This window comes from Piliocolobus tephrosceles, chromosome 3 (genome assembly GCF_002776525.5).
Source record: "Piliocolobus tephrosceles isolate RC106 chromosome 3, ASM277652v3, whole genome shotgun sequence".
Taxonomy (NCBI): Eukaryota; Metazoa; Chordata; class Mammalia; order Primates; family Cercopithecidae; genus Piliocolobus; species Piliocolobus tephrosceles.
Window position 1 is genome coordinate 144,128,065 of NC_045436.1, and position 27,602 is coordinate 144,155,666.

General features: G+C 34.8%; 1 protein-coding gene across 2 annotated transcripts in view; it reads right to left on the minus strand.

Annotated features, from left to right (window-relative positions):
- Positions 1 to 211: 211 nt before the first annotated feature.
- The window catches only part of SLC30A9 (solute carrier family 30 member 9), a 104,746-nt gene continuing 77,355 nt past the window's right edge, over positions 212 to 27,602 (minus strand). Inside the window, exons 11-18 of one of the 2 annotated variants that reach the window (XM_023224506.1) lie at positions 24,883 to 25,018; positions 22,665 to 22,704; positions 21,401 to 21,472; positions 20,835 to 20,942; positions 17,357 to 17,522; positions 10,749 to 10,878; positions 8,735 to 8,848; positions 212 to 1,662 (exon numbers count right to left, since the gene is read on the minus strand). In XM_023224506.1, the coding sequence (XP_023080274.1) occupies positions 1,618 to 1,662; positions 8,735 to 8,848; positions 10,749 to 10,878; positions 17,357 to 17,522; positions 20,835 to 20,942; positions 21,401 to 21,472; positions 22,665 to 22,704; positions 24,883 to 25,018 (811 nt within the window). In that variant the 3' untranslated portion in view covers positions 212 to 1,617. The remainder of the gene's footprint in view (positions 1,663 to 8,734; positions 8,849 to 10,748; positions 10,879 to 17,356; positions 17,523 to 20,834; positions 20,943 to 21,400; positions 21,473 to 22,664; positions 22,705 to 24,882; positions 25,019 to 27,602) is intronic. The other variant, XM_023224508.1, reaches the window with a different exon arrangement.

Consider the following 27,602-nt stretch of genomic DNA (forward strand, 5'->3'; position numbering starts at 1 on the left):
GGAATTTGAAACTTTAAGAATAGAGTATCAAATTATATATATATATATAAAACAATTTTCGATCTTAAAAATAAAACTGGAATGTTATTTTACTTAAAATGTACAGTATGCAAAATACTCTAACAGTAAAAAAAAAAAAAAAACACACACAAAAACACCAATGTAAATGCTTGTAATTTTTCCAGTAAATGAGATTTCTAGATCAAAAATCACCATTACAAACCCTTTAACCAAGGATTTATTTTTTGTTTCCAGCATTACAATTTGTAATAATTCATAAATTTCCATTTCAGTACGTTTTAAGACATAGATCTCACACAGGCAGTTGGGTCCACATGTTAACAACTCATTTATTCAGCAAAGAGATCACCCAGCCACCATTCTCATATAAACAATGCTCATTGCTACCCGAACATTTTAAAGTACGTTATGAGTTGTTTTGATGATGACAACTGTAGCTTTTCACCACATTTTCGATTACTGAATTGCATGTTTTTTTCACCTTGATAACTTAGGGTCAGTAGAAAGCTATTTACTTACATGTTATAGTCAATATTCTATGCTAAATGCCCATTTGTAACTGGAAGAAACTCACAGACACACTATGAACTATATTATACAAAATCATGACCATGAGTTTCAGTGAGAGATTCTGTCTCTCTTAAAGCAAGAAATATCCCACAGCTCAGATTTACATAAGTAGTGCCGCCTTTTAAATAAATTAAAAGTCAAATGCTGCCCTGGCTGTAAAATTATAAATATTTCTAACCCATTTTACAGAATTTTAAAATGTTTATAAATGCATTATCTCCCAGTAAATAAACATTATGGTACTGAACCTCATTTAAAAAAAAGTCATCACACTGGCCCATGGGAACATCTAGGACTGTACCTCCTAACATTAGAAAAATTAAACCAAATAAGGGAAAAAGAGCAAAGAAGAAAAAAGAAATTTTACAAAGCGGCAACTACTATGACCTAAAAGAGTATACTGAGACGTCGTCATTCAATTCAGTAACTAAACATTTCTGGAATGAACATTTGTAGATAACTAGGTAAGGAGAGTGATTCTCTTAGCACTCAGGTCAAAATCACAAAGTATGGAGAAATAATTTCCACATTCTATAAGGAAAGACAGACTTTGAAACGGAGTGGTTTAAAAACTACATAACAAGATATAGCCAGAATGTTCAAGATTGGCAGATTCTGATGGAGTGAAATCTTCAGTGGCAACAAATTAAAAATCATGATCCTATGGATGCCACTTATTTTTACCAATGTGAAAAAAAGAAAGATGATTGCAAAGTACAGCATACACTGAACAGGTGAAATATGGGACATTATGAACAATTTAAATAACCAAAATCTTCCCTATGGAAGCATAAAAACATGATTTGCAAATTGATTCAACTTGTAGTGTCTCTCTTAGATGTAAGAAGTAGTTTTAGTTCTGTGTCCTGCTGAATTGCTCTTTACATAAGATATTTCCTTCATCTTAAAAAAAAAAGGCTTCTGCATGGCACTGAGTCCTTCAGCGTAGGAGAGGAGGAAACTTTGTAGAGTGGACGGACAAACTTGTTTCCAAGGTCCCCACCCAGGTGATTCATTCCATCAAACTCACAGTATCTCCAAATCTACATGTCGAACTTCAGGATTTCGTTTCTGGAAAGAAAAATCACCACATTATTTGTAGCAAAATAAAATCTTGTTTCTTTTTATTCCTCTTGATCATTAGAGCCAATGAGAACATTTGCAAACTATTTCACTACAGCATACTAATAAAACAGTTGCATAAGAAAAAAAAAAAGATCAATAGGTAAATAGACATACTATAAACAGTACAATAAGTAGTCCCACATTTCCTAAGTTTTTTCATGTGTTCGTTAATACAAAAATGCATTAAGGATCTAGTACGTGCCAAGCATTGCAAAGCACTGGAAATACACATTTTTTGTGTGGTGAAAAGAAAATCACTGCAAAGCAATAATAATCAGAAAGAGAAAATTGACACCCACTCATTTTATATACTTCAGCAACAATCCATATATTCTTGGGCTGGGCACTGTGCTAGAAAACAGAGCTATGATTATTAAATAAGACTGTTCCTAACCCTAAGTGGCTCAGTTTAGCTAGGGAGACAAGCATAGCAGTAACCATCTACAAGTTAAAGTATTAGAGCTAATAATAAAAAGTTAACATTTATTGGGTACTTACTCAAGTATCAAGTACTGTGTTACATATGCACATGTATGTGTGTTTTAAAAGCCTAATAACCTAATTATTATTTCCATCTGATACATGGGAAAACTGAAGTATGAAGAAATTAACTAACCTGTCTGAAGTCACACTGCTAGTAAGTGATGGAACCAGACTGATTCCAGGCCTGACTCCAGACCTGATTCCAGATCCCAAGCTCCTATTACACTGTACTAAATAATAACACCAGGGGCAAAAATGAGACAGCCATTTTGCTCATGGGATCTAGAAAGATTTCAATGAGGATATAATATCTAAGCTAGGTCTGCATATGGTGAGCCTTCCAGGTAGATAATGAAGAGTGTCTAGACAGAAAACACAACATCAGCAAAGTCAGACAGCCTGCAGAGTGTGCAATGGCACTATGGTATAGCTAGCACAGAAGCTGCAAAAAGGGTAGGGTTGGTAATGAGGCTGGAAAGACAGGCAGAAATCAGGTTACTAAAAATCTTATATGCTAGCTTAAGGAATTTCAATTCAATAACAACCAATACTGTCTACTATTACATGCCTACTCTGTGCCAGGCATTGAAGTGTATATGACAATGAACTGGGAACAAACAGTATTTGCCTTCAGTGGACTTATGTTTGGTAGTGAAGTGATACGGGTAAATTAAGTAGCCAATTACAATACTCGGCTACCACAGAGCAAAGTAAAGATTTGGGGTTTCTTTTTCCTGTGAGTGCACAAAGGAAAGGCACCTAAATCAACTTGAGGGGAATTACAAATATAATAAAATGAAATATATTAATACTGTGAGAAGGGATGACAGAAAGTAGTGTATAATTACACCTATCGAAGAGGAAATACTGTTAAATCAAGAGAAGTAGTGTAAGACTTTTATATAGAAATATGGCAGTAAATAAAGACATACTAAAAGTATTAAAAAATTACTTTATCTCTTAAAATATAAGTAATGAGGTAGGTGATGCAGTGATAGTTATTTCTGTTATAATCTTTTCAGTTCTATTTGACTTTATAAACTTTTTGCATTATTTGATAAAAATTGCAAAAATAAATCACAAGGGGAGAAAAGTTTCTGTAAATGATTCAGTTAGGATTAATAATTCCTAGCTTAAAAAGTAATATCCTAGGACCATGTGCATATTACTCGTATTAAAAGCATCCAGTTATAAAAACAAAATCTAGCAGAATACTGGAGTTTTGCTCCAGCAAGAACACTCTATTGAGTGCACACAGGGATTTTTCTCATAACTAGTGTCGTTCAAGTGTGCCTGGGGGTACTTTCCTCTTAGATCCTAATGTGAGAATGACCAGGGACCTTTTAACAAGGAGGGTACGCTTTTGTTCTTAACCTTTTCCTTTTTTAAAACCATTCCCTGTCTCTAGAGCTCTGTAAACTCAATATGGAATTAAAAATAAAATTCTCCAAACAAAAGTGAAACTAAATTTTATCTTCCTACTCCAATCAACTCTTACCTATCCTAATATGACTTGAAAAATTTACCTGTTCATTGAAAGTTTGACATTATTCTATCTAAAAAGCATGATATAAACAAATGTGTACTAATAAAAGCTTTATCTCAAAAAAAAACCCCTAAAAATTGGCTCTGCTTTTAAAAATCAAATTTTCAGAGTAAACTAATCAAATTTGTAAAAATATGTGTGCACAATACAAAGCACACAATATATGCTGAATGAATGAGTAAATATGATTAATATCCTTAAAACTCAGTGTTCACTGCCTAACAAGATATCATGTGTATAGTAGAAACTAGTATTTATTGAACAGAACTGAAAATCAATAACTGGTATCCAACATAAAATTTTCATTTACTTATTCAACAAATACTTCAAAATCTACTATATTCCTTACATTGCTCAATACCGATTAGGCTATTTTACACACCATGAGGATTTTATTCCAATACTTGCACAGAGTTAAAATCCAAATTACATAATTTATTTTGCAATGCTGCAGATTCATTAAAAACAATGCTATAAGAGAAACTGGAGAAACAAAGGCAAAGTAAAGAACAGAGCATTTAATTCAGACATTATTTATAAGGAATTTACGAATGCTACAGCAGTCTCCCAATGAACTAATTTCCATTAATCATCATGAACAAAAAACTTAATGGAGGGATAGGAGAAAGGTTTATCTATACTCTGAAATATAGAGATAGGACAAAAAAAAGTTTAACAGATCAAAGAATTTCAAAATCATAACAAGATATATTTATATTAATTTTGTAGTTCCCATCTTGTAATATGGGAATCTACGAATTAGTCTCTATTATTTTTAACACCTTTACAAAGAACTATACAAGTTCTAGAATTTTCTTTTTTTTGAGATGGAGTCTTGTTCTGTTGTCCAGGTTGAAGTGCAGTGGCACCATCTCGGCTCACTGCAACCTCTGCCTCCTGGGTTCAAGCAGTTCTCCTGTCTCAGCCTCCTAAGTAGCTGGGACTATAGGCGCCTGCCACCACGCCCGGCTAGTTTTTCTATTTTTAGTAGAGACGGGGTTTCACCATATTGGTCAGGCTAGTCTTGAACTCCTGATCTCAGCTGATCCACCCACCTTGGCCTTCCAAAGTGCTGGGATTACAGGCATGAGCCACCATGCCCAGCCACAAGTTCTGAAATTTTAAGCCAAAAATATAGTCTATTTCAACACTCAATGGCATTGCTCAACAGAGATGGCTCTACTGGTACAGAATTACATAAATGAATGTGACCTTCCAAAATAATCCAATAATAATTACAATTTAAATTTGGAAGGCAACCATGAGATACTAAAAATGCAGGAATATGCCAGTGAACAAAGTTTTAGTTTTCAAAAGAAAATCAGCTTATTTTCATGACTAGGAAAAACAATTACATTCGTGCATTCCCTTTTGGTTTAGCACCTCAACTATGAAGATGTCTTTTGACTTAAGATTAATTATGCTTTATCATCTTAGCCAAAGATGTTTCCACCTGAATGTATAGATTATACTTAGCTTCCTGGTTTGAAAGACTTACATAATTCAAAAACATTATTAATGATTTAATAGCCTCTAGTTAAAGTACAAAGTTAGCTAAACAAAAACAATAAGGTCTGATTGCTATAAGAGTAAATATAGGTGAGAATGACCAATTTGTTGATTATTCTTAAATCTGGCTTCTGATTTCTTGTATCTACTAAAATGTAAAGCAAATATTTAGTCCATTATTTTCCTTGCCAGCAAAATAAAAACAAATAGAATAAAGAGCAAAGTTTATTCAATCTTGTGCTACCTTGCACAAAAATAACCATCGTCTCACATTTTATATAGATTAGTTGTTCGCAAAGTGCAGTTCAAAGACTGCTGGGGTCCTGAGACCTTTTTAGGGGGACTCTAAGGTCAGAACTATTTTCATAGTAACTCTAAGACATTCTTTGCTTTTCTTTTTTACTATGCTGACATTTCCTGATGGCATAAAAACAATGGTGGATAAAACTGCTTGCACCTTTGCACAATTCAAGGCAAATGGCATCAAACCATACCAGTAGTCGTTGTCTCTACTGTCCCATACTGGACATAAAAAAGAAAAAAAGCCGGTTTCATTTTAAAAAGTCTTTCATGAAATAGCAAATGTATCCATTTTACAAGGATAACCTCAACCCCTGAGTTCACTTTTAAAATCCTGTGACAAAATGGAAAGTATGTAAAAGTACTTCTGTGATTGCTTGAGTTGTGAGCTGAATAAACTGCTTTTTAATCTAGAATATATTTTTATTTGAAAGATTAACAAACTTGGTTTATTCAAATTTGGGTATTTGGCAGGCATCTTCTAAAAAATGAACAAAATGAGTCTTATTTCAAGGAAAATAACAGTATTTGTTGCTAATGATAAAATGCAAGCTTTTAAGTGAAAATTTAAGTTGAAAAACATATCCACCCCTATCAGCCTGAGAGTGTACCCATATTTAGAAATGTATCAACATCTGAGATCTATGTACCTCAGTGAACCAGTATTTTCCAGAATATTAATTCATAATGTTATAGAATCATGCATGGGGAAAGGATTCATTCAGAGTATAAAGACAGACCAAAAGATTTTAATGTAACAGTGTATAGTAGAGAATTAATCTTACCCAAAGGGAGGTTTGGCTTTTGTTCTCCATAACCCGGAGGGAATTTCTAGGCCCTTGACATGTCCTGCCTAAGAGTGTCTTTGTTTATCTGGGGGCATTAGCCACCAGACAGTCTAACAATGTGATATATGATGGGGGCCTTTGACCACACAGTATCTGCTCCACCTCTAGAGGGGCTAGAGACAAAAGGTCAGCCACTTAGGCAGTCAACTATGGAGCCTCAATAAAATCTCTGGTCAAGTCTCAGACGAGCTTCCTGGTTGGCAACACGTCATGCTACTGTCAAACTTCACTGCCAGGAGAGTAATACTGTACATTACAGAGAAAAGACAACTGAAACGTCATGTTTGGAACTTTCCTGGACCCTGCCCTATGCACTTTTCTGTTGGCTGATTTCAATCAGTATCCCTTCCCTGTAATAAACCAAACCATACTGGGTATAACATGATTTGGTGAGTTCTAAGAGTACTAGTGAATTATCAAACCTGAAGTGCTCTAGGGAACCTCCTGAACTCACAGTTGGTATGAGAAGGAAGGACAGTCTTGTAGACTGTGCCCCCTACCTTCACAAGTAGCATATGAAAAGAGAATATCACAATTATCTCAAAAGGCTATAGGAACAGTTCTCCTTTTCTTTCATATTCTTTGACCAAACAATCAAATCACTACGACAGAAGGCAGAAGCAGATATGGGACTGTAGCTGTCTTCTACTAAGCCAGGCATAAGAAACTTTTGCAAAAATGTGAAATATCACTCTTCTAACTACGTTTTTTCATTTTGGAAAATATAACCATTTATATAAAAATGTGGGCTTGGCGTGGTGGCTCATGCCTATAATCCCAGCACTTTGGGAGGCTGGGGTGGGCAAATCACAAGGTCAGGAGTTCAAGACCAGCCTGGCCAACACAGTGAAACCCCGTCTCTACTAAAAATACAAAAAAAAAAAAAAAAAAAAAAGCCAGGCATGGTGGTGGGTGACTGTTATCCCAGCTACTCGGGAGGCTGAGGCAGGAGAATCCCTTGAACCTGGGAGGTGGAGGTTGCGGTGAGCTGAGATCATGCCACTGCATTCCAGCCTGGGTGACAGTGTGGGACTCCGTCTCAATTGAAAAAAAAAAAAAAAAAATGTGGCCAGGTGGGGTGGCTCACTCCTGTAATTCCAGCACTTTGGGAGGCCAAGACAGGCGGATCACTTGAGGTCAGGAGTACAATACCAGCCTGGCCAACATGGTGAAACGTCATCTCTGCTAAAAATACAAAAATTAGCTGGGCATGGTGGTGGGCACCTGTAGTCCCAGCTACTCGGGAGGCTGAGGCAGGAAAATCGCTTGAACCCAGGAGGCGGAGGTTGCAGTGAGCCCAGATCGTGCCACTGCACTCCAGCCTAGGCAACAGAGTAAGACTCTATCTTAGTTAAAAAAAAGAAGTTATTTGTATTAAATAGGTGTATGTTTTTAAAAGTAAATTATAAATATTTAAAAATTTATCTACTTTCATGTATGATTTGGTAAATATCAATAACTATAACTCAAATAAATAAAATCTCTGTGGGGTCTGCAATAATTTTTAAAAATGAAAGAGTCTTAAGATCAAAATATTTGAGAAATGCTCATCTAGAAACTTCAAAAATTATCAGATAAAGCTCATGAACTATAATATTAACAAAATCTTATTTGAAGTACTTGTATTAATCTAATCAGATATCCAGATTCTCAAAGGAAAACTTATAGAGATGGAAGTTTTTTCCTTCCATTTTTTACAAAATTAAAGAATGGTCAATATCAACTGAAGAAAAAGCACTGCCTTCAACAAACTACATACATTAAAGATCATTTAACAAGTTTTTATTCATTGCAAACAGAATTCAAATGCCAATAAATGGCAATTTGAGAACACTGAGACATTTTAAAAGACAACCTGATCCAGATCAGGTAGTATTTCAGTAACATAACCAATAAATTACAATAACCTCCAACTGAAGAGAAACAAAAACAAAAACAGAAAATAATTTCAAATGGATTAAAAGCAAGATACACATTCTATTTTTTCTAACTTTTGACAAGAGTCTAAAATTTCCTTTTCATCTTTCTCTAGGAACTTTCAAAATGCTTATTTAATAACAAACAACAAAAATCCTTTGACTATTTTAGAAACTAAGCAGGCAGCATAAAATAGTGGTTAAAAGTGTTCCAATCACAATTTCCCTATTTCCTTGGGTAAATTATTCAACTTCTCTAAACCAGTCATTTTCTTGCTTATAAATACCTACACATTGTGGAGTTATGAGGGGGTTAAAGCATGCATGTGATGGATGCACTTAGTGTCTGCTGTAGATTAAGTACTCAAAAAAATAGCTGCCATTATCATTATGTTATTTTTATGAATACATCTTACTTTCAGTTCCTTCTCAAGTCTATCTACTTCAGCTCCTAAAGTATCAATAATATTTTCTCCATGTTTAAGCATAAAGGTCTCTAGTTCTTCAGGAGTTTTCACTTCTTGAATTTCCTATAAAGAAAATGAAAACAGGAAAATAAATTTTTTAAAAACCATAGTGGTACACTGATGACTCCTTAAAAAAAAAAAAAAAAAACCTTATAACAAACATTATTACGTTTAGTAAACATTTTTAAAACTTTAAGCCACGGGCAATGGATTACCTATTTCCAAAACATTCAGATCAAGAAAATTGAGTACAATACTACACAGAGGTAGCACTACAAAATTACTGGGGAAATAATATAGTCAATAAATAGTGTTAGAATAATTATTTTCCTATAAGAAAAAAAATTTAATCCCTATCTCAGACCATTAAAATAGTCGAAGTGGATGAAAGACATAAGGGTAAAAAACCATAAAACTACTAGAAGAGAAGATAATATTTTTATGATAATGGGATATGGAAGGATTTTTCATGCAAAAGAATAAAAAGCACAGAGGAAAAGATTACAAATCTGACATTAAAATTAAAAATCATATTAAATCTTTTGTATAACAACAAAAAGAAAAGGAAGCTACAAATTGGAAAAAAATAATTGCATATATACAAGTAAGAATTAGTATCCAGGATATTAAAAATAAAGAGCTTTCCAGGAGTTTAAGACAAGCCTGGACAAGACGGTGAAACCCCGTCTCTACTAAAAATACAAAAATTAGCTGGGTGTGGTGGCGGGCACCTGTAATTCCAGCTACTTGGGAGGCTGAATTGCTTGAACCTGGAAGCAGAGGTTGCAGTGAGCCGAAATCGCGCCACTGCACTCCAGCCTCGGCGACAGAGCAAGACTCTATCAAAAAATAATAAAAAGAGCTTTCAAATCTATAAGTGCAATACAAATGAACTTAAAACATGGAAAATCAGGCCAGGTGTGGTGGCTCATGCCTGTAATCCCAGCACTTTGGGAGGCTGAAGTGGGCAGATCACGAAGTCAGGAGATCAAGACCATCCTGGCTAACACAGTGAAATCTCTACTAAAAATACAAAAAATTATCTAGGCGTGGTGGCGGGCACCTGTAGTCCCAGCTACTCGGGAGGCTGAGGCAGGAGAATGGCATGAACCTGGGAGGCGGAGCTTGCAGTGAGCCGAGATTGGGTCAGGGCGCTCCAGCCTGGGCGACAGAGCGAGACTCTGTCTCAAAAAATAAATAAATAAAACAAAAATAGAAAGAAAAATCAGGGAGCAATGTAGAGGAAATCCCACTGGTCAATGAACCAATTTTTAAACATTCAAAATGTTACACATTATACTAAAAAATGCTGAAAAGTATAAAAATCTGAATGGAAAAGACAGGTACCAAATTCAGCATAATGTTTAATTCTAGGGACGGAAGAAGAAGAATAAGATCTAGAAAGAGAAAATGGGGGCTTGAACTGTTTTTGCAATGATTTCTTTTTTTAAGACCTTAAGCAAACACACTGCAAGCCAAAATGTTAAGATTTGACAGGGGCAAGTGGTAACATCTGTGCTGTTCATTATATTCTCTTTTATAAATTCTCTTTTAAGCTATTCTTAATAAAAAACTGATTCTGGAGTCAGGCAGATTTAAATTCATATATGACTCCATCTCTATGGCACTACAATTTCACGGAAGTTACTTAATTTCTCTGTGTCTCAATTTCTATATATGTTAAAACAAAAATGTTATTTCATTGTTGAAATAACAGGGTAGTTGAGGGTAAATTAGATTTAAAAAGATTAAATGCACATAGCAAGCACTTAATAGTAAGTTTGTTCTGCTGCTGTCTCCTCTGCACCCCTCTATAGTAAATATAAAGGTCTCTGTTAAATTTTGGAACCTAAGAAGTTGAGAGCGAAAGTGTCTTTAAGATCTATAAAAAAATTTCATTTTGTTTACCTTAAAAGTATTTTTCTAACTCTCAGTTATGTAAGAAAATGAGAAACAAACTTACTTGTAACATTTGGTCAAAATCTTGTTTTTCCAAATATGATCTTGTAACAACTCGCCCATCAAAATCTACTTCTGCCTTAAATCTTACTTTACCTAATCCCAGATCTGTGGCTTTAACATCATGAATTGCCCTGCAATCAATAACAATGCATACAAATTTATTTATACATACATACACATATATATACTTTAATAGCACAAAGGCTTGAATTATTGGTTTTTTCCCCACTAGTTACGAGAATGGACTAAGACGGCTTCAGAGCATTCACCATTAAGTACCACCTATCATTTTCTAAGGTCTGTCCATTTAGCTTTTTTTTTTGACATGGTATCACACAAAGGTGCGAACTTAACGAATATTATTTTATGGTAATTTACACATATGAGTTATAAAGCTTGTGTATTAAAAATTCATTAACTCTGCCAGGCGCAGTGGTTCATGCCTGTAATCCCACCACTTTGGGAGACAGAGGCAGGAGGATCACCTGAGGTCAGGAGTTTGAGACCAGCCCGGCCAACAAACTCTGTCTCTACTAAAACAACAAAAATTAGCCAGGCGTGGGGGTGCATGCCTGTAATCCCAGCTACTAGAGCAGCTGAGGCAGGAGAATCGCTTGAACCCAGGAGGCAGAGGTTGCAGTGAGCCCAGATTGTGCCACTGCACTCCAGCCTGGGCAACAGAGTGAGACTCTGTCTCAAAAAATAATAATAAAAATAATTATTATATATATATATATATTCATTAACTCTAAATCACTTTTCTAAAATATCATGTTATCTCATAAGCCTTTGCCCCCATATATCCACTTAACAATTTCCTAAATGCCATATATAAATTTGTTTTAATTTATAATGGTGTTTTAGAGTACACTAACCAATTGTATGTTCACTAGCTTCTTTAAAAGTCTTCATACAATGCTGTGAAGTTCTCTATTAGAATGAGGTTAATAGTAACTGCCACATGGGACTGATGTGAGGAATAATGAGCTAATACATATATAAAATGTTTAATATAGTACAAACTATAAGGCAGGCATTTAATCAATGGCTTTTATAGATGGATAGGGTGACATCTTTATTTTACAGATGATAAAACCATCCCAGAGGGGCATAAGTGACTTGCTCAAGGTAATTCAGCTAGTAAACAGCAGACTAGGACTCCCCAGCCCAGCTCCTCAGATATCCAAGCCCAGTAGTCTTTGCATCATACCCTTCTGCCTCCCAGACAGGAAAGCAGATACTCAAGCATAGCTACTTTTCATTCCTCCGGCTCTAACCCTCAGGAGTCAATCTTCCCTAGAAACTGTTGAGAAATTCTCTTCTTTCTACAGTGATCACTGTAAGATCTTTTCTGTACAGCTATATAAGAAATACTAAAACACTCTGAATTCTGAGGACATACAGATCTACTAGAAAAGCAAGCCTAAGTAAGACTCCAAGTATTCTTAAAACATTAGACCCTAATTTCTGAGCGATCCTGAGCAAGTTACTAAACACGGAGTCCAAAATTTTTTATCCATATAAAGAAGCTATATTTTAATCAATCATCAAGGGTGAAATAAGAATTAATGTTTTAATATTTATAAAGTTACATGTGCTCAAGTTAAAACAAAACTTGTTCAGATTGGCCGCAAGAGGCTATATCATTTATTCTTGTTTTTATTTCCTCTCGTGGTAACTCACAGAACATATTTATTCATTTTAAAAAATCATTTTTACTTTAGTTTTCACAGAGTATTAATACATTTCATTATTTGGCTGGTATGTAAATAGCAACTAATAAAAATATTTAGATATACTTTTTCCTTATGTTCTTACATATAACTAACAACAGACAGATAACTGTTTGGAGGGCTCCCAATGATTAATCCTTGTGTCTATACACAAGCCCTTCTGTGATCCCCTCTCCCTGAATGTGGGCTATACCTACCAAATATGGCAAAGATATCATTTCCAAGATCAGGTGACTCATCTGTGACTTTTGTCTTGTTCACACTCACTATTGCTTTATCAGCTTACACTCTTTGATTAAGCAAGCTGCCATGCTGAAGAGGCCCATTTGGCAAGGAGGTAAATCTTGCCAACAATCATGTGAGTAAGGTTAGAAGCAGCCCCTTCCCCAGGAGATGGCTGTAATTCCAGTCAACACCTTGATTACAGTCTATGAGAAACCCTGAAGTCGAAGACCCAGATAAGCTGTGCCCTGACTCCTGACTCACAGAAACTATAAGATGACAATATGTTGTTTAAACCACTAAGTTTTGGGCCAATCTGTCACACAGCAGTAGGTAACTAATATACTGTTTTAAAAATTGTATGAATTTTCTGGATTACTAAGGTATTTTTTCCAATAATTGAATCCACAGATTTTCACTCTTCCAGAAAATTTCGAATTTGCTAGTCTTTCAGTTTATAGCTCTTTTTTATACACTACTTATTAAACAATATATGCAAAATTATAAACATGTTTGTACCAACAACAGAACACCCAAATATATGATGCCAAAACCGAGAAGAAATGAAGGGAGAAACAGATAATACAACAACAATAACTAGAGGCTTCAATACTTTCAATAATGGATAGAGGCCGGGCGCAGTGCTCACACCTAGCACTTTGGGAGGCCGAGGCATGTGGATCACCTGAGGTCAGGAGTTTGAAATCAGCCTGGCCAAATGGCCAGTGATGAAACCTCATCTCTCAGGAGTTTGAGACCAGCCTGGCCAACATGGCCAGTGGTGAAACCTCGTCTCTACTAAAAATGGTGGCAAGCACCTGTAATCCTAGCTTCTTGGGAGGGTGAGGCAGGAGAATCACTTGAACCTGGGAGGCAGAGGTTGCAGTGAGTCAAGATTGTGCCACTGCACTCCAGCCTGGGCAACAAGAACAAAACTCCATCAAAAAAAAGGATAGAACAATAGAGCAAGAAGATAATTAGGGAAATTGAAGTCACTATAAATCAATTAAACCTAACAACCATCTACAGAACACTCTATACAACAACAGCAGAATATATATTCTTCTCAAGTGCATGTGAATATTATCCAAGAATATATGTAAGGCCATAAAACAAACCTCAGCAAATTTAAAAGGACAGAAATAATATAAAATATGTTCTTTGACCACAATAGAACAAAATAATAAACCAATAATGGAAAGAAATCTGTGCAATTCACAACTACGTAAAAATTAAGTAACATACTTTCCTAAATAACTGAAAAGAATTAAAAAAAATTAGAAAATACTATTAGATGAATGAAAATGGCACAATATACGGAAATGTCTGGAACGCAGAGAAAGCAACACTTAAAAGGAAAATTTGTAGTTGTAATTGTCTATTTTAAAAAAGAAGAAACATCAAATTAAAAGCTTAACTTAAGAAACTGGAAAAAGAGCAAACTAAACCAAAAGCAAGCAGATGAAAAAAATAATAAAGATTAAAGCAGAAATTCATGAAAAAGAAAATAGAAAAACAACAGAGAAAGTCAAACCAAATCTGGTTCTTTAGAAAGATCAAGAAAATGAACAAACCTTTCACTAAACTGACGAAGAAAAGAGAAGATTCAAATTACAGAAATGAAAGATGAGACATCTGTACCAAAACTAAAGAAATAAAATGGATTACAGAGGAATATTATAAATAGCTGTATACCAACAAATTAGGTAAATTAGAAGTAAAAGACAAATTCCTAGAACACAAGCTACTTAAACGAAGTCAAGAAGAAATAGACAATCTGAACATATCCATAACAAGAGACAGAATTACGAATCAAAAAACTACCCACACAGCAAAGCTCACATCCAGATAGTTGAATTCTACCATTTAAAGAAGCTGACATCAATTATTCACCAACTCTTCCAAAAAAATAAGAGAGAACATTTCCCAACTCATTCTCTGAAGCCAGTATTATCTTAATACCAAAAACGAGACAAAAACATCACAAAGAAAGGATATTAATTTGGATTATCTCACATTATGTTACTAAATCTAATACTGATTTTCAGAATGCTCAACTTCTAATCTTTTTTTTTTTTTTTTTTTAAGAGACAGGGTTTTGCTATGCTGCCCAGGCTATAGTGCAGTAAGTGGCTATTCACAGACATGATTAGACATGGTCATTGCACACTAGCCTCAAACTCTTGGCCTAAAGTGATCCTCCTGCCTCAGCCTCCCAAGTAACTGGAACTATAGGCGTGTGCCACTGTGCCCATCTCTCAATTTCTAATCTTGTTCCAATGAGATAGTTACTTTTCTAGATTAAACCTATAGGGCATAGAATATAAATCTAGTATTCATTAATATGTTTTACTAATTCAGATACGCAGGTCTGAATTTTTAAAAGATTTAACTTAAAGATTTCAAGTATAACACACAAAAAAATCTTATTTTAAAGTTTGAAAAAATATATAACAAGTTAGTAGAAAATTGGGTGTTTAAAGATTTGTTCTTTCATTTCATTATAAAACTACAATGCTGCTGGAATTTCACTGAAAAGCACTATTAGAATTCTATATCTCTTCTTCTGATTATCTCCTAAGTCTCCAATCTTTAGTTTTAAAAATTTAAAAGAGAAAGATTATAAGAAAAATATTTAAAAATAAGTTAAAACAAAGTCTATTTTCAAAATAAATATAAATTATATTTAATTTGGTAATGATTTCTCAATGAACAAAAATCTTTTTAAATTTGTAATTGCAATGCAAATATAAGGCAACTCTACAGGTTCCATATTAAGTATTTCCACATTAAGAAGACAACTACTTTACAGATTCAATGCCATCCCACCAAGCTACCAATAACTTTCTTAACAGAATTGGAAAAAACTAAAGTTCATATGGAACCAAAAAAGAGCCCGCATTGCCAAGACAATCCTAAGCCAAAAGAACAAAGCTGGAGGCATCATGCTACCTGACTTCAAACTATATTACAAGGCTACAGTAATCAAAACAACATGGTACCGGTACCAAAACAGAGATATAGACCAATGGAACAGAACAGAGGCCTCAGAAATAATACCACACATCTACGAACATCTAATCTTTGACAAACCTGACAAAAACAAGAAATGGGGAAAGGATTCCCTATTTAATAAATGGTGCTGGGAAAACTGACTAGCCATATGTAGAAAGCTGAAACTGGATCCCTTCCTTACACCGTATGCAAAAATTAATTCAAGATGGATTAAAGACTTAAATGTTAGACCTAAAACCATAAAAACCCTAGAAAACCTAAGCAATACATTCAGGACATAGGCATGGGCAAGGACTTCATGTCTAAAACACCAAAAGCAATGGGAACAAAAGCCAAAATTGACAAATGGGATCTAATTAAACTAAAGAGCTTCTGCACAGCAAAAGAAACTACCATCAGAGTGAACAGGCAACCTACAGAATGGGAGGAAACTTTTGCAATCTACTCATCTGACAAAGGGCTAATATCCAGAATCTACAAAGAACTCAAACAAATTTACAAGAAAAAAACAACTCCATCAAAAAGTGGGCAAAGGATATGAACAGACACTTCTCAAAAGAAGACATTTATGCAGCCAACAGGCACATGAAAAAATGCTTATCATCACTGGCCATCAGAGAAATGCAAATCAAAACCACAATGAGATACCATCTCACACCAGTTAGAATGGCGATCATTAAAAAGTCAGGAAACAACAGGTGCTGGAGAGGATGTGGAGAAATAAGAACACTTTTACACTGTTGGTGGGACTGTAAACTAGTTCAACCATTGTGGAAGACAGGGTAGCGATTCCTCAAGGATCTAAAACTAGAAATACCATTTGATCCAGCCATCCCATTATGGGGTATATACCCAAAGGATTATAAATCATGCTGCTATAAAGACACATGCACACGTTTGTTCATTGCGGCACTATTCACAATAGCAAAGACTTGGAACCAACCCACATGTCCATCAATGATAGACTGGATTAAGAAAATGTGGCACATATACACCATGGAATACTATGCAGCCATAAAAAAGGATGAGTTCATGTCCTCTGTAAGGGACGTGGATGAAGCTGGAAACCATCATTCTCAGCAAACTATCGCAAGGACAGAAAACCAAACACCGCATGTTCTCACTCATAGGTAGGAACTGAACAAAGAGAACCCTTGGACACAGGAAGGGAAACATGACACACTGGGGCCTGTCATGGGGTCGGGGGAGAGGGATGGCATTGGGGGATATACCTAATGTAAATGACGAGTTAATGGGTGCAGCACACCAACATGGAACATGTATACATATGTAACAAACCTGCACATTATGCACATATACCCTAGAACTTAAAAGTATAATAATAAAAAAAAAATAAAAAAAGAAGACAACTACTTTGCAAACTTCTATTCTCATTATATCAACTTACTGTTCCTTATTCTAAAAATCAGAAGTATAGAAAATTTAAAAGGAAACTTACAAGGAGTTTCCTAAGTGTATTCCTTTTTCCTTCCAGGATTATAATTCTGAAAAGTTACAGACTAAAAAGTTCTGAAGACCAGGAATCCAAAACTTCCTCTGGAAGTATTTACAAACAAAGCATTTCTGTTTATAAATATGTTTTTGTAAGCCTTAACAGGATTACTGGAATAAGACTGACCTTACTGATGGGTCATTCTCCAGGAGTTCAGTGAGCCGTTGTACTTGTTCTGGCTGGATGGACCGCCCTAAGAGTGCTTCTGTGTTAGTGTAGATGAGGAATGCTGAGACCACGCCTAATAAGGTGCCCACACCCAAAGAACCTAGGCTGTCATACAGTGGATTGCCTAAATAAAGCACATAAAAAAAAAATCAGTAAATTAACATTTTATATTATTTCAGTGAACTTTATAGAGAGCAAAGAACCAGAACCGGAAATCAAGGCACTTGAAATTTATTCCTAATTTCTTTAATTACTTCCTTTAATGACTCCTAATAGTTTTAATATATTTTAATATACTACAAAATGAGGATGCTACAACTTGCTTCCATAAGAGCATTATGTGACATAATTAAGATCTATTTGTACCTGTCATTACATATGTGAAGTTTCTGAGCACACAGACACCAATACAAAAAAATGACATAATGAAGAGTCTATTTCTTTTAGATATATCAGTAGCACTTTTCCTACACCAGACAGACAAAATAACAGTAAAATCAAAAGCTGAAAGAAACCATTTTCTGTGTCTTCTTCCTACTAATGTTCTGTAAGAGAATTAAGCCCTACAGAAAATAATATGGGTGACTCTCTTCTCATCCAGCCAAGGATGATATATAGCTAGTATCATTCTAGATACAAAGGAAAGAACTTAATTCATTACATGCTGTAGGTGCCTCAATGTGGTACTTCTCAAAGTGTGGTTCCTGGACCTGCAGCATCACTTGAAAACTTGGTAGAAAAGCAGATTCTCAGACCTCATTTCAGGCCTCTGAATAAAAAATTCTGGATGTGGGTATCAGCATTCTGTGTTTCCCCAAGCCCTGCAGGTGATTCTGATTCTAATATTTGCCTTAGGTTGTCAGGGCTTCTCTCCCAGAACCAATGAGAAAGGCTGATTTATCATCTATGAATGTATAAGTAATATTTATATAATAGACACCAATAAATACATTTTAAATCTTTATAATAAATTTTACACATGGCTTTTATGACTACAAGTCTTTTTATTCCAAAGATGAAATGTCATCAATATATTTAACTCTTTTAATGCTTGACAAAACATATATTTTGCTAAGCTATAACACTAAAAAGCAAACTCATTTATCTATACTAAATGTTAAAAATGATCCACTTGTAAAACATTATCCATTAGAAGTTTTGTAATTATAGAGCTCAAAATCAAATACTGCTCTTTAGAAATCCAAATTTAAAGTTATTTTAATTTAAATATATACATTCATGTACTCTTACAGAAATCACAGGAATATTAGTTGAAAGAAAATACCTTTTTAAAGAAAACTTTTATTTCTTGGCATGTTATTTAATTTAATTTGAATAAATTAGCTAATTAATAAAAATTTAATTCATGTAAAATACATTACATAGTTTTGTAAGTTTGATCTGATTGATTTCTGTTATTATGTAAAAGAAAATAAATTATTCAAAGTTGACTTCTGCATCAAGTCACACTTTTCTCAAGCCTAAAATTTTGCTAGTAATTTATGTTCAAAAACAGTCTAAAACTAAATGGTCAACCAGAAAAGCAATCAATACTTTTACAAATATTTTGGGTCACAATAAACATCACAGAATGCTGGTTTGGTCTTAAAATGCACACTCAGAATGAGAAAGAAGTATTCATATTTCAGACTATTTGAAGAAACCCTGCAGAATTGTGGAAGCCTGTCACCTAAAATTATTTTAAATATGTAAGGACAAATAGAGAAGAATGGAAGAAGTTCCTTTCCAAGAGAATTCCAACTTCATAAATTGAGTCTTTTCATGCTAAATGGTTCTTTGTTTTAGAAAATAAAAATAAAATAGAATTTCTGTCTTTTCATTTACCTGTATTGTATTGGCCCTCAAAACACTTAATTAGCTACCAAAATGAGGACAGAACCAACTTAAAGAAAGAGGAAGGCAACAGTAGTTACTATTGGCATTAAGGGTGGAAAAAGACAAATGAATAAGAGCCACAATATATGGTAAGTCCTCATTTATGTTGTCAATAGTTTCTTAGAACTGCGACTTTATAGGGAACAACATATAACAAAACCAATTTTACCATAAGCTAACCAATACAAACAACAGTTAAGGTCTGGCGGGGCGCAGTGGCTCATGCCTGTAATCCCAACACTTTGGAAGGCCAAGGTGGGAGGATCACCCGAGGTCGGGAGTTTCAGATCAGCCTGACCAATATGGAGAAAACCCGTCTCTACTAAAAATACAAAACTAGGTGGGTGTGGTGGCGCATGCCCGTAATCCCAGCTACTTGGGAGGCTGAGGCAGGAGAATCGCTTCAACCCGGGAGATGGAGGTTGCAGTGAGCCGAGATCGCGCCATTGCACTCCAGCCTAGGCAACAAGAGCAAAATTCCGTCTCAAAAAAAAAAAAAAAGAGTTAAGTTCCTATGGCATATTTCTGGTCACAAAAACATTACTCAACTTCTAAGACCCAAAACATGTCTAATATTGAACACCAAAATAAATGTGGGCTATACGTACATTTTAAAAAATTAATGAAAACTATGTAAAATAAGTATTTACCCAATTTTTGGTGAATCAGTGAGTATCGGCAATAGTGGTGGTGGTGGGTTAAATCAAAGAATAAAGTTTGCAAAGTGAAAATTGTAAGGAACACCTATTACCACCACATAATTCAAAAACAAACAACCACAAACATGTGGGCTTGCTGAGCGCTTTCATACATCAGTTATTGTCCTCTATCTGTCTGATTATCACCTACTTGAGCCTATCCTAGCAGCTCATGACACAAGAAGGAACCAGACCTGGCCAGGATGCCATCCCATGGCAGGCCACACTTACACACACCCCCACACTCACTCAGAATGGGACTATTTAGACACCCCAATTCACTGACCATGCACAGCATTGTGATGTGGGAGGTAGTCGGAGTGTCCAAAGAAAATCATGTAAAGGGAGAATGAGCAAACTCCACAGAGATGGTGGCCTCAGTTAGGAATTGTTATTTTTCGCAACAACATTATAACAAAATCAAGTTGAACAAAACAATGTTATTTTAGGATCTATGTATATTTGTTTGGAACTTTAGAGTTTATTAAAATCCATCTTTTCTTAATAAACCTATGAGGTTTCCAAGGCAAATATTATCCACACTTTTAAAGGTAAATAAAAAGTTCACAGTGACTGCACAATTTTTAAAGTCACAGCTAGAAAGACTTACAGCATTACAGAAATCCTCTACAAATAGCCTTATTTCTAATTTAGAGACATTTTTAATTCAAATAAACCTGAATACTTCTGCTGACTAAATCTTATACAAGTCAATGATTAGTATGGAATTAATATTTAACAATTTATTGGTTTAATATTATTCAATGATATAAGAGAAAATTCCCACATATTAGAGAATTATTTAAGTAGGACAAGTCACCTGTAATTTAAGAACTATTTACCTGTTATAGAAGTAAGGCCCATGCAAGTGGCAGCTATTATAACTCCCAAGACTGCAGCAGTATCCTCCAATAATATCACATTTGTACTAGGATCACGACTTTCCATTACTTAGTCATTGGGGAAGAGACAAGAAAAATAAATTTCTAAAATTTTAACTTGATATTACCAGGTAACATTTTAATAAGTATCCATTTAAAATCAAGATATAAATTAAGATAAAAGTGTATGAGAGATTATGGTTTTAAAAACCTTGTTCAATGCAAACATAATTTCTTGGCTTAAATGTCAACAATAACTGATAAAGTTAAATTACTTTCTCAAGTTATATAACCATATAAACAAATACCTTAGTTCACTTAAGTCAAATCCAAATATAAAGTATCCGTGTTCAAATTTCTATACTACTTTTCTTTTTAATAAGGGCTGAAAGATATGTAGGAGCCACATAGGGATGATATTTAGATATGTTTTGTACATATCTATTAGGAACAAAGCAATAACAGTATTAAGTAATTTTAAGCAAATAAGGGAGGTGAAACAAACACCTGGTTTCTAAAATACATACCATACTTGTAAAATGTCATTCCTTTGGCCCGAGCATTCCTACGAAGTTCATTTACAGCAACAAGAAGTGTTGCTAAAAGAAAAGCATTCATATCAGTAAGACAGAAACTTCATGCCTCCAAACTTTAAAGATGGCATCTCAAAAGATAAACAAATAAGCACAACATTTTAAAACTAGGGTTGGCAATAAGGAAAAGTTCTGTGTTAATTAGTTGTTATCAATTAATCATTATAATAAAATGAACCCCATAATTCTAAACCATAATAATTAAATACAATTACTAATAACAACAGCTTTAGTTTATTGAAGAGCTGCTATTTGGCAGCACCACACTAACCACAATCATTTTTGAGCCTCCCGATCTTTTGAGACAGGTGGTGTTATAACCATTTTACAGACTTTCAAAGATGAGGGGCCCCATAAACATATACAGTTAGGATCTGTCCATAAAAAATAATCTTAATTTTAAAAATAGATGAAGGGAACATCATACACAGAAAGTTACAATGTTTCAGAAGTAAACATGAGCACAGCAGTGAATCAGGCAGTTTTATACTGATATTAGCAGTTCTCTGTCATCCTACTGCTATAGCTGTGTATTTCAAAAACGTTGAAATATTTGTATCACAAGAGCCTGGCTTCTTCTGATGAACACTCTTAAGTGCAAATTTTTAAAAGTTCAGTTTAGTTATGCTTTTTATACTTGCTTTCAAATGTTTTGAGTATTATGATACTCAAAAACGAAACATACTTTCCCTTTAAAATAAGTAAAATAATTATTTATCCAATTTTTAGTGAATCAGCAAGTAATGGCAACAGTAGTGGTACTGGGTTCAATCAAGGAATAACGTTTACAAAGTGAAAATTGTAAGGAACACCTCTTACCACCACATAGTTTAAAAATAACCACAAATATGGTGAGCTTGCTAAGCACTTTCATGCCACATCAGTTATTGTCCTGCATCTATCTGACTGTCACCTACTTGAGCCTATCCTAGCAGCTCAGGACACAAGAAGAAACGCGCCCTGGCCAGGATGCCATCCCATGGCAGGGCGCACTTACACACACCCCCACAGCTATCCATTACAGAAACAACCACAGTACATCATACAAAGACTTTACTCCCTAAAAGTAGAGAAAGCTTAGATGACTATTCCCACACTTACTTTTCTTTAATCAACAGAGCTTAGCAAACTCTAGTATGAACAGCTGAATACATATTACTATATTAAGAATAGAGACATACTTTGTGACAGCACATACCTCCTTCAGATACTAATGATCCTGCTAAAATACAATATGCCTAGAAAAGAAATATTAAAACAAAGCATAAATTAAGTACTTCCAATCACAATTGTTCATACAGAAAGTCCGTAATGTCTAAAACAAAAACATGAATTCAAATCTAAGCCAGACAATAAGGTTACTAATGGAAAACAACTCAAATGAGGACAATGAGATATGAACTCAAATATTTGATATCAGAGGTTCCAGACACCAGACACAGTAAGATCCACATCCAAACTCAAGTAACTTCTAGATTTTGCTTGGATGCCTAACACCAAGAAAATCCTGATTCAGAAAGGTAAGTAGTTACAAACAGTAACCAATTTTTGTTTTTTTGGTAATACCACATTCCCTGCAATCCCAGGACAGTCTTCAATTAAAGATGGTAAGAAAAGCTTTAGTCTGGGATGTGTTAAAAAAAAAAAAAAAAAAAAAAAAAAAAAGTTAACCTAGCAACACATATTTTTTTATTTTAATGAAATTCAAACCAAACATCTACAGAATTTTCAACAATGTTTAGAACCCTAGGCTTTCCTAAAATAGAGATCTGAAAACTTTGAACCTAGTCCAACACTATTTTTAAAAGGGCGATAGTCTAATGGAAACCCCATTTAGTTACTGAAAGGCACAAGAGCTTTTAGAAGTTTTAAAACTTATACACAACTGAAAATTTAACTAATTACCTAATCTCTAACTCCAGAGACTGCTTTGCCTCTATAAAGTGACGCTGAACAAATTAGAAGAATGCTAGGACAAAGAAGTACCCATAAAGTGGCCAAATCTTTTCAGAATGGAGGAAATACATTTGTTTCTTTTAATTATATGAAATGTATTATGGTAAGAAACTAGTCAATTAAAACTATAGAAAACTAAAGAAGAACAAATAAGCCTAGTTTAATGGGCTTGTTATTAAGTAGATTTGCATGATATAACAATATATTAAAAAACTGGACAGAATGGTTCTGTCTAGTTCTGACTACAACCCAAAATAGAGAAGAAATAGGTACAAGTATCCCCGCAATCCAAAAGGAGGTGTTATACCGTCTATTCAGGCCTTGCACAGAAGGTAGCCCAAACCTGGGGCCTCTACCCACTAGACTACATTCTAGTCCGCATCCTCTAGACTACATAAGACAAGTTGAAATTGAGGAGGCCAAAAATGAAGATTTCTTTGGTGAAAGCTGTTGATGTGTGTACCCTGGATATTGGATATCACAGCAGACTGTCTGATGAATACCTGAGTGATACATCCATATGCAAGCCTACTAACTGATACTGGCTGTACCAGCAGAGTAGATCACTGGGCTTGAGAAAAAACCTGTACTCCCACAGAAAGTGTGTTAAACATGTCTGTTTTAACACACAGGTCCCTAGGAGTCTTTCATAAGGAGATCAACTGCTCAAAGGGCATTCTTTCCAAATGCAAGACCATTTCAGCACTGTCTGGAACTACACCATGAGATGCAGAAGCTGAGAGGGTATGCTATGTGACCAATTTGGGCAGCCACAGCCAGAGCAGCCAAGCAGGGTAATCTCCAAGAAGTGCCCAAGAAAAAAAAAAAAAAGACAGCTTTAAACATCTACAAAGGCCAGAGGAAACCAATGCAAAATAACATTGTAGTCAGTAAAGTAGTATGTTTTTATCCCCTATCCCAACCTTCAACACTGCCTAGGGAATAGGAGAGAGGAGCAGAAGCCCTAGAGGGGATCATACGGGTGATCACCCTGCTATCCTCCCATTCCCCCAGTGCAGGCTTCCTACCCGAAGGAAGCCCAGGATGAGGGAAAATAGAAACTTTAACTTTAAATATAGTTCCAACTTATGACAATTACATGGGTCTGGATATTTTAATTACTGAAATGAGATTATTCTTGGGACCAAAAGTGAACAGAGGTTTTCTTGTTCTTCAACAGTAACTGGAGAAATTAATGGAACTGCCCAAGATTTTAACCAAGGAGCAGGGCTTGATAATCGGTACCTACAGAGATCCTGTTCAACATCATTGAATCTTATGGATTTAGAGGTTATGTCAGTCACGTTCTAAAAAATAAACTACAGATACATAACCCTATATTACACAGTCAAGAAGGTATATGTCATTCCCCTTCTTTAACACCAATATGACAAAGGCCTTCTGTACACAATCACTAAGTCATAAAGACATTAAAATTGAGGAGAAAAAAAGAGGATTACCCATAGAAGGGATTCTATTGGTTGAGGATGAAGCAATCCCATGACTCCATGGTACCAAGATAGTCCCGCACCCATCATGAAAATACCAACACCACTAATTAGCGAAGAAATATAGCGCATATTTGAAAATCCGTACCTGAAAAATAGAAAAGAATATAGTTCACAAGAAATACAAATGGTTTCTTTTAAAATACTGACCTTAATAGGTCAATGAAAAAGACTAAGAATATCAAGATGTTATCATTTTATATTTAAGTAAGACGTTAAGTGCCAAACTTGAAAAGCAATATGGAAAGCGGAAAAAACCTGTAAGATCTTTGAAAATACATAAAAATAAAGTGAATACCATCTAATTCAGCTTTTTTCTGATCTCTTTTCCAAATAGCCTATTTTGATTTAGAGAGCTACTTTACTATTGTGTACCACAGATCCTGGTAAAATTAATCTTTTAAAAAATGCATTCAGATGTTTAATGAACAGGGTAACATTTAAATTTCCCTGTAATGTAGCTTCTAATTGAATATTTCCATCTTTTTGTGCAGCCAGTCTATGATTTATATTACCTATAATTTGATGCTGGATACAGAAGTTTACAACACATTATTGCTGGTTCTGAACGGGTTAGCACACAGCAACTTTCAACTATTACTAGAACTAAGATCTTCAGTTTTCTGGCTGTTTTCATGGTGTTAAAATCTCAATTATTTTTCAAGCATGCTTTATCAATATGTATATTATTTTGTATTATTGTAAGTTCTGACACAATACTTAGTATTAAAGGTGTTCAAAAATATTTTAATAACATACTAGAGGAGGAAAAGAATCACTCATTAATAAAAATATTTCCTGGAAAATTTAGTCCCAAACCCAAACTGAGTGGGACTCTTCTGAGAAATACAAATTTAAACAAGAATTCTTTTTTTTTGAGATGGAGTTTCACTCTTGTTGCCCAGGCGGGAGTGCAATGGTGTGATCTTGGCTCATTGCAACCTCCGCGATTCTCCCACCTCAGTCTCCCAAGTAGCTGGGATTACAGGCATGCGCCAGCACGCCCAGCTAATTTTGTATTTTTAGTAGAGACGGGGATTCTCCATGTTGGTCAGGCTGGTCTCGAACTCCCAACCTCAAGTGATCTGCCCACCTCGGCCTCCCAAAGTGCTGGGATTACGGGCGTGGGCCACTGCACCCGCCATTTTTTTTTTTTTTTTTTTTTTTTGAGACAGAGTTTTACTCTTGTTGCACAGGCTGGAGTGCAATGCCGCGATCTTGGCTCCCTGCAACCTCCGTCTCCTGGGTTCAAGCAACTCTCCTGCCTCAGCCTTCTGAGTAGCTGGAATTACAGGCATGTGCCACCACGCCCAGATAATTTTTCGTATTTTTAATAGAGATGGGGTTTCTCCATGTTGGTCAGGCTGGTCTCGAACTCCCGACCTTAGGTAATCCACCTGCCTCAGCCTCCCAAAGTGCTGGGATTACAGGCGTAAGCCACTGCACCCAGCTTTAAACAAGAATTCTTAATCAAACTGCTCTTGGAATTCCTTTTCGCAAAGATGTAATCCTGCCATGGAAGTAATTCCCAGTTTATAGATGTGACAATGTGACCATCAGCTCACTCAGAAAAATTTACTTTCTTCTAAAGTTTCCTCCCAAAGTAATACAGAATATATATTTACGTTAAAGTAAATTAAGATCTAAAATAAATGGTATTACTTACACTTTAGGTGATTTCAAGGAATTATTAACTTCTTATTGAAAATTTTAATTATATAGATCTAAACTGTCCAATACAATGAGCCACAAGCCACATGTGGCAATTTAAATTTAAATAAATTAAAACTAAATATAGTTTAAAATTTAGTTCTTCAGTTGTACTGGCCACATTTCACGTGCTCAATAGTTACATGTAGTCAGCTGCTACCATACTGGACAGATATAAAATATTTTCATCATTGCAGAAAATTCTGTTGGCAACACTAAAGTAGACTATAAAAATACCTTGAGAAGAAATCTTCACAACCGAAAATGTAAAATTTGTACCTTCTGTTTTTAAATCTTTTGTATATAAAACTTGCCAAGAAAAAAAATTTTTTCTTAAGATGGTAAAATACTGTAATGATGTGTAATTAACACACTAGAGAGCTATTCTCTATACTAGCTTATTGATAGTTACAAAACATTCAAATATATTATTTATAGGAAAACAGTAGTGTTGCTTTCAAGAAAAGAAAGGCATTTCTAAAGAACAGAGGTAGACTCCTTTACAGAAATAAAAGTGCATTTTTGGCCTTAAGATTTATCAAATTATATTACTGAAGCTAGTCTTAAAATGATGCTTGTGGAATTCAAAAGTGGTTATGTTAACAGAAGCAATAGAAAAAAATCTCTGTATCAAATAATGGCTATGATTCAAAATAATACATTCTAAAAAGTATACTCACTTTACAAATAAATAATTCTGATATATTAACAAAATACTATTTCCAAATCACAACAGGAAGATTAAAATACGTGTGTATGTAATAGAAGTTACCATCAAAATTTTAGATTGGGCAGCCTATGAGTCTAAATCTAGAATATATGTTTCCTTGGACCAAAATAAAACAGACTTCTAAGATCAAAATATGTGCTTTATTATTATCAAATATGGAGAAAACAAGATCTCCATGCTGTGCTACAAAGCATAAAAATAACTTAAACTCCATTTTGAAATTATACCTTGA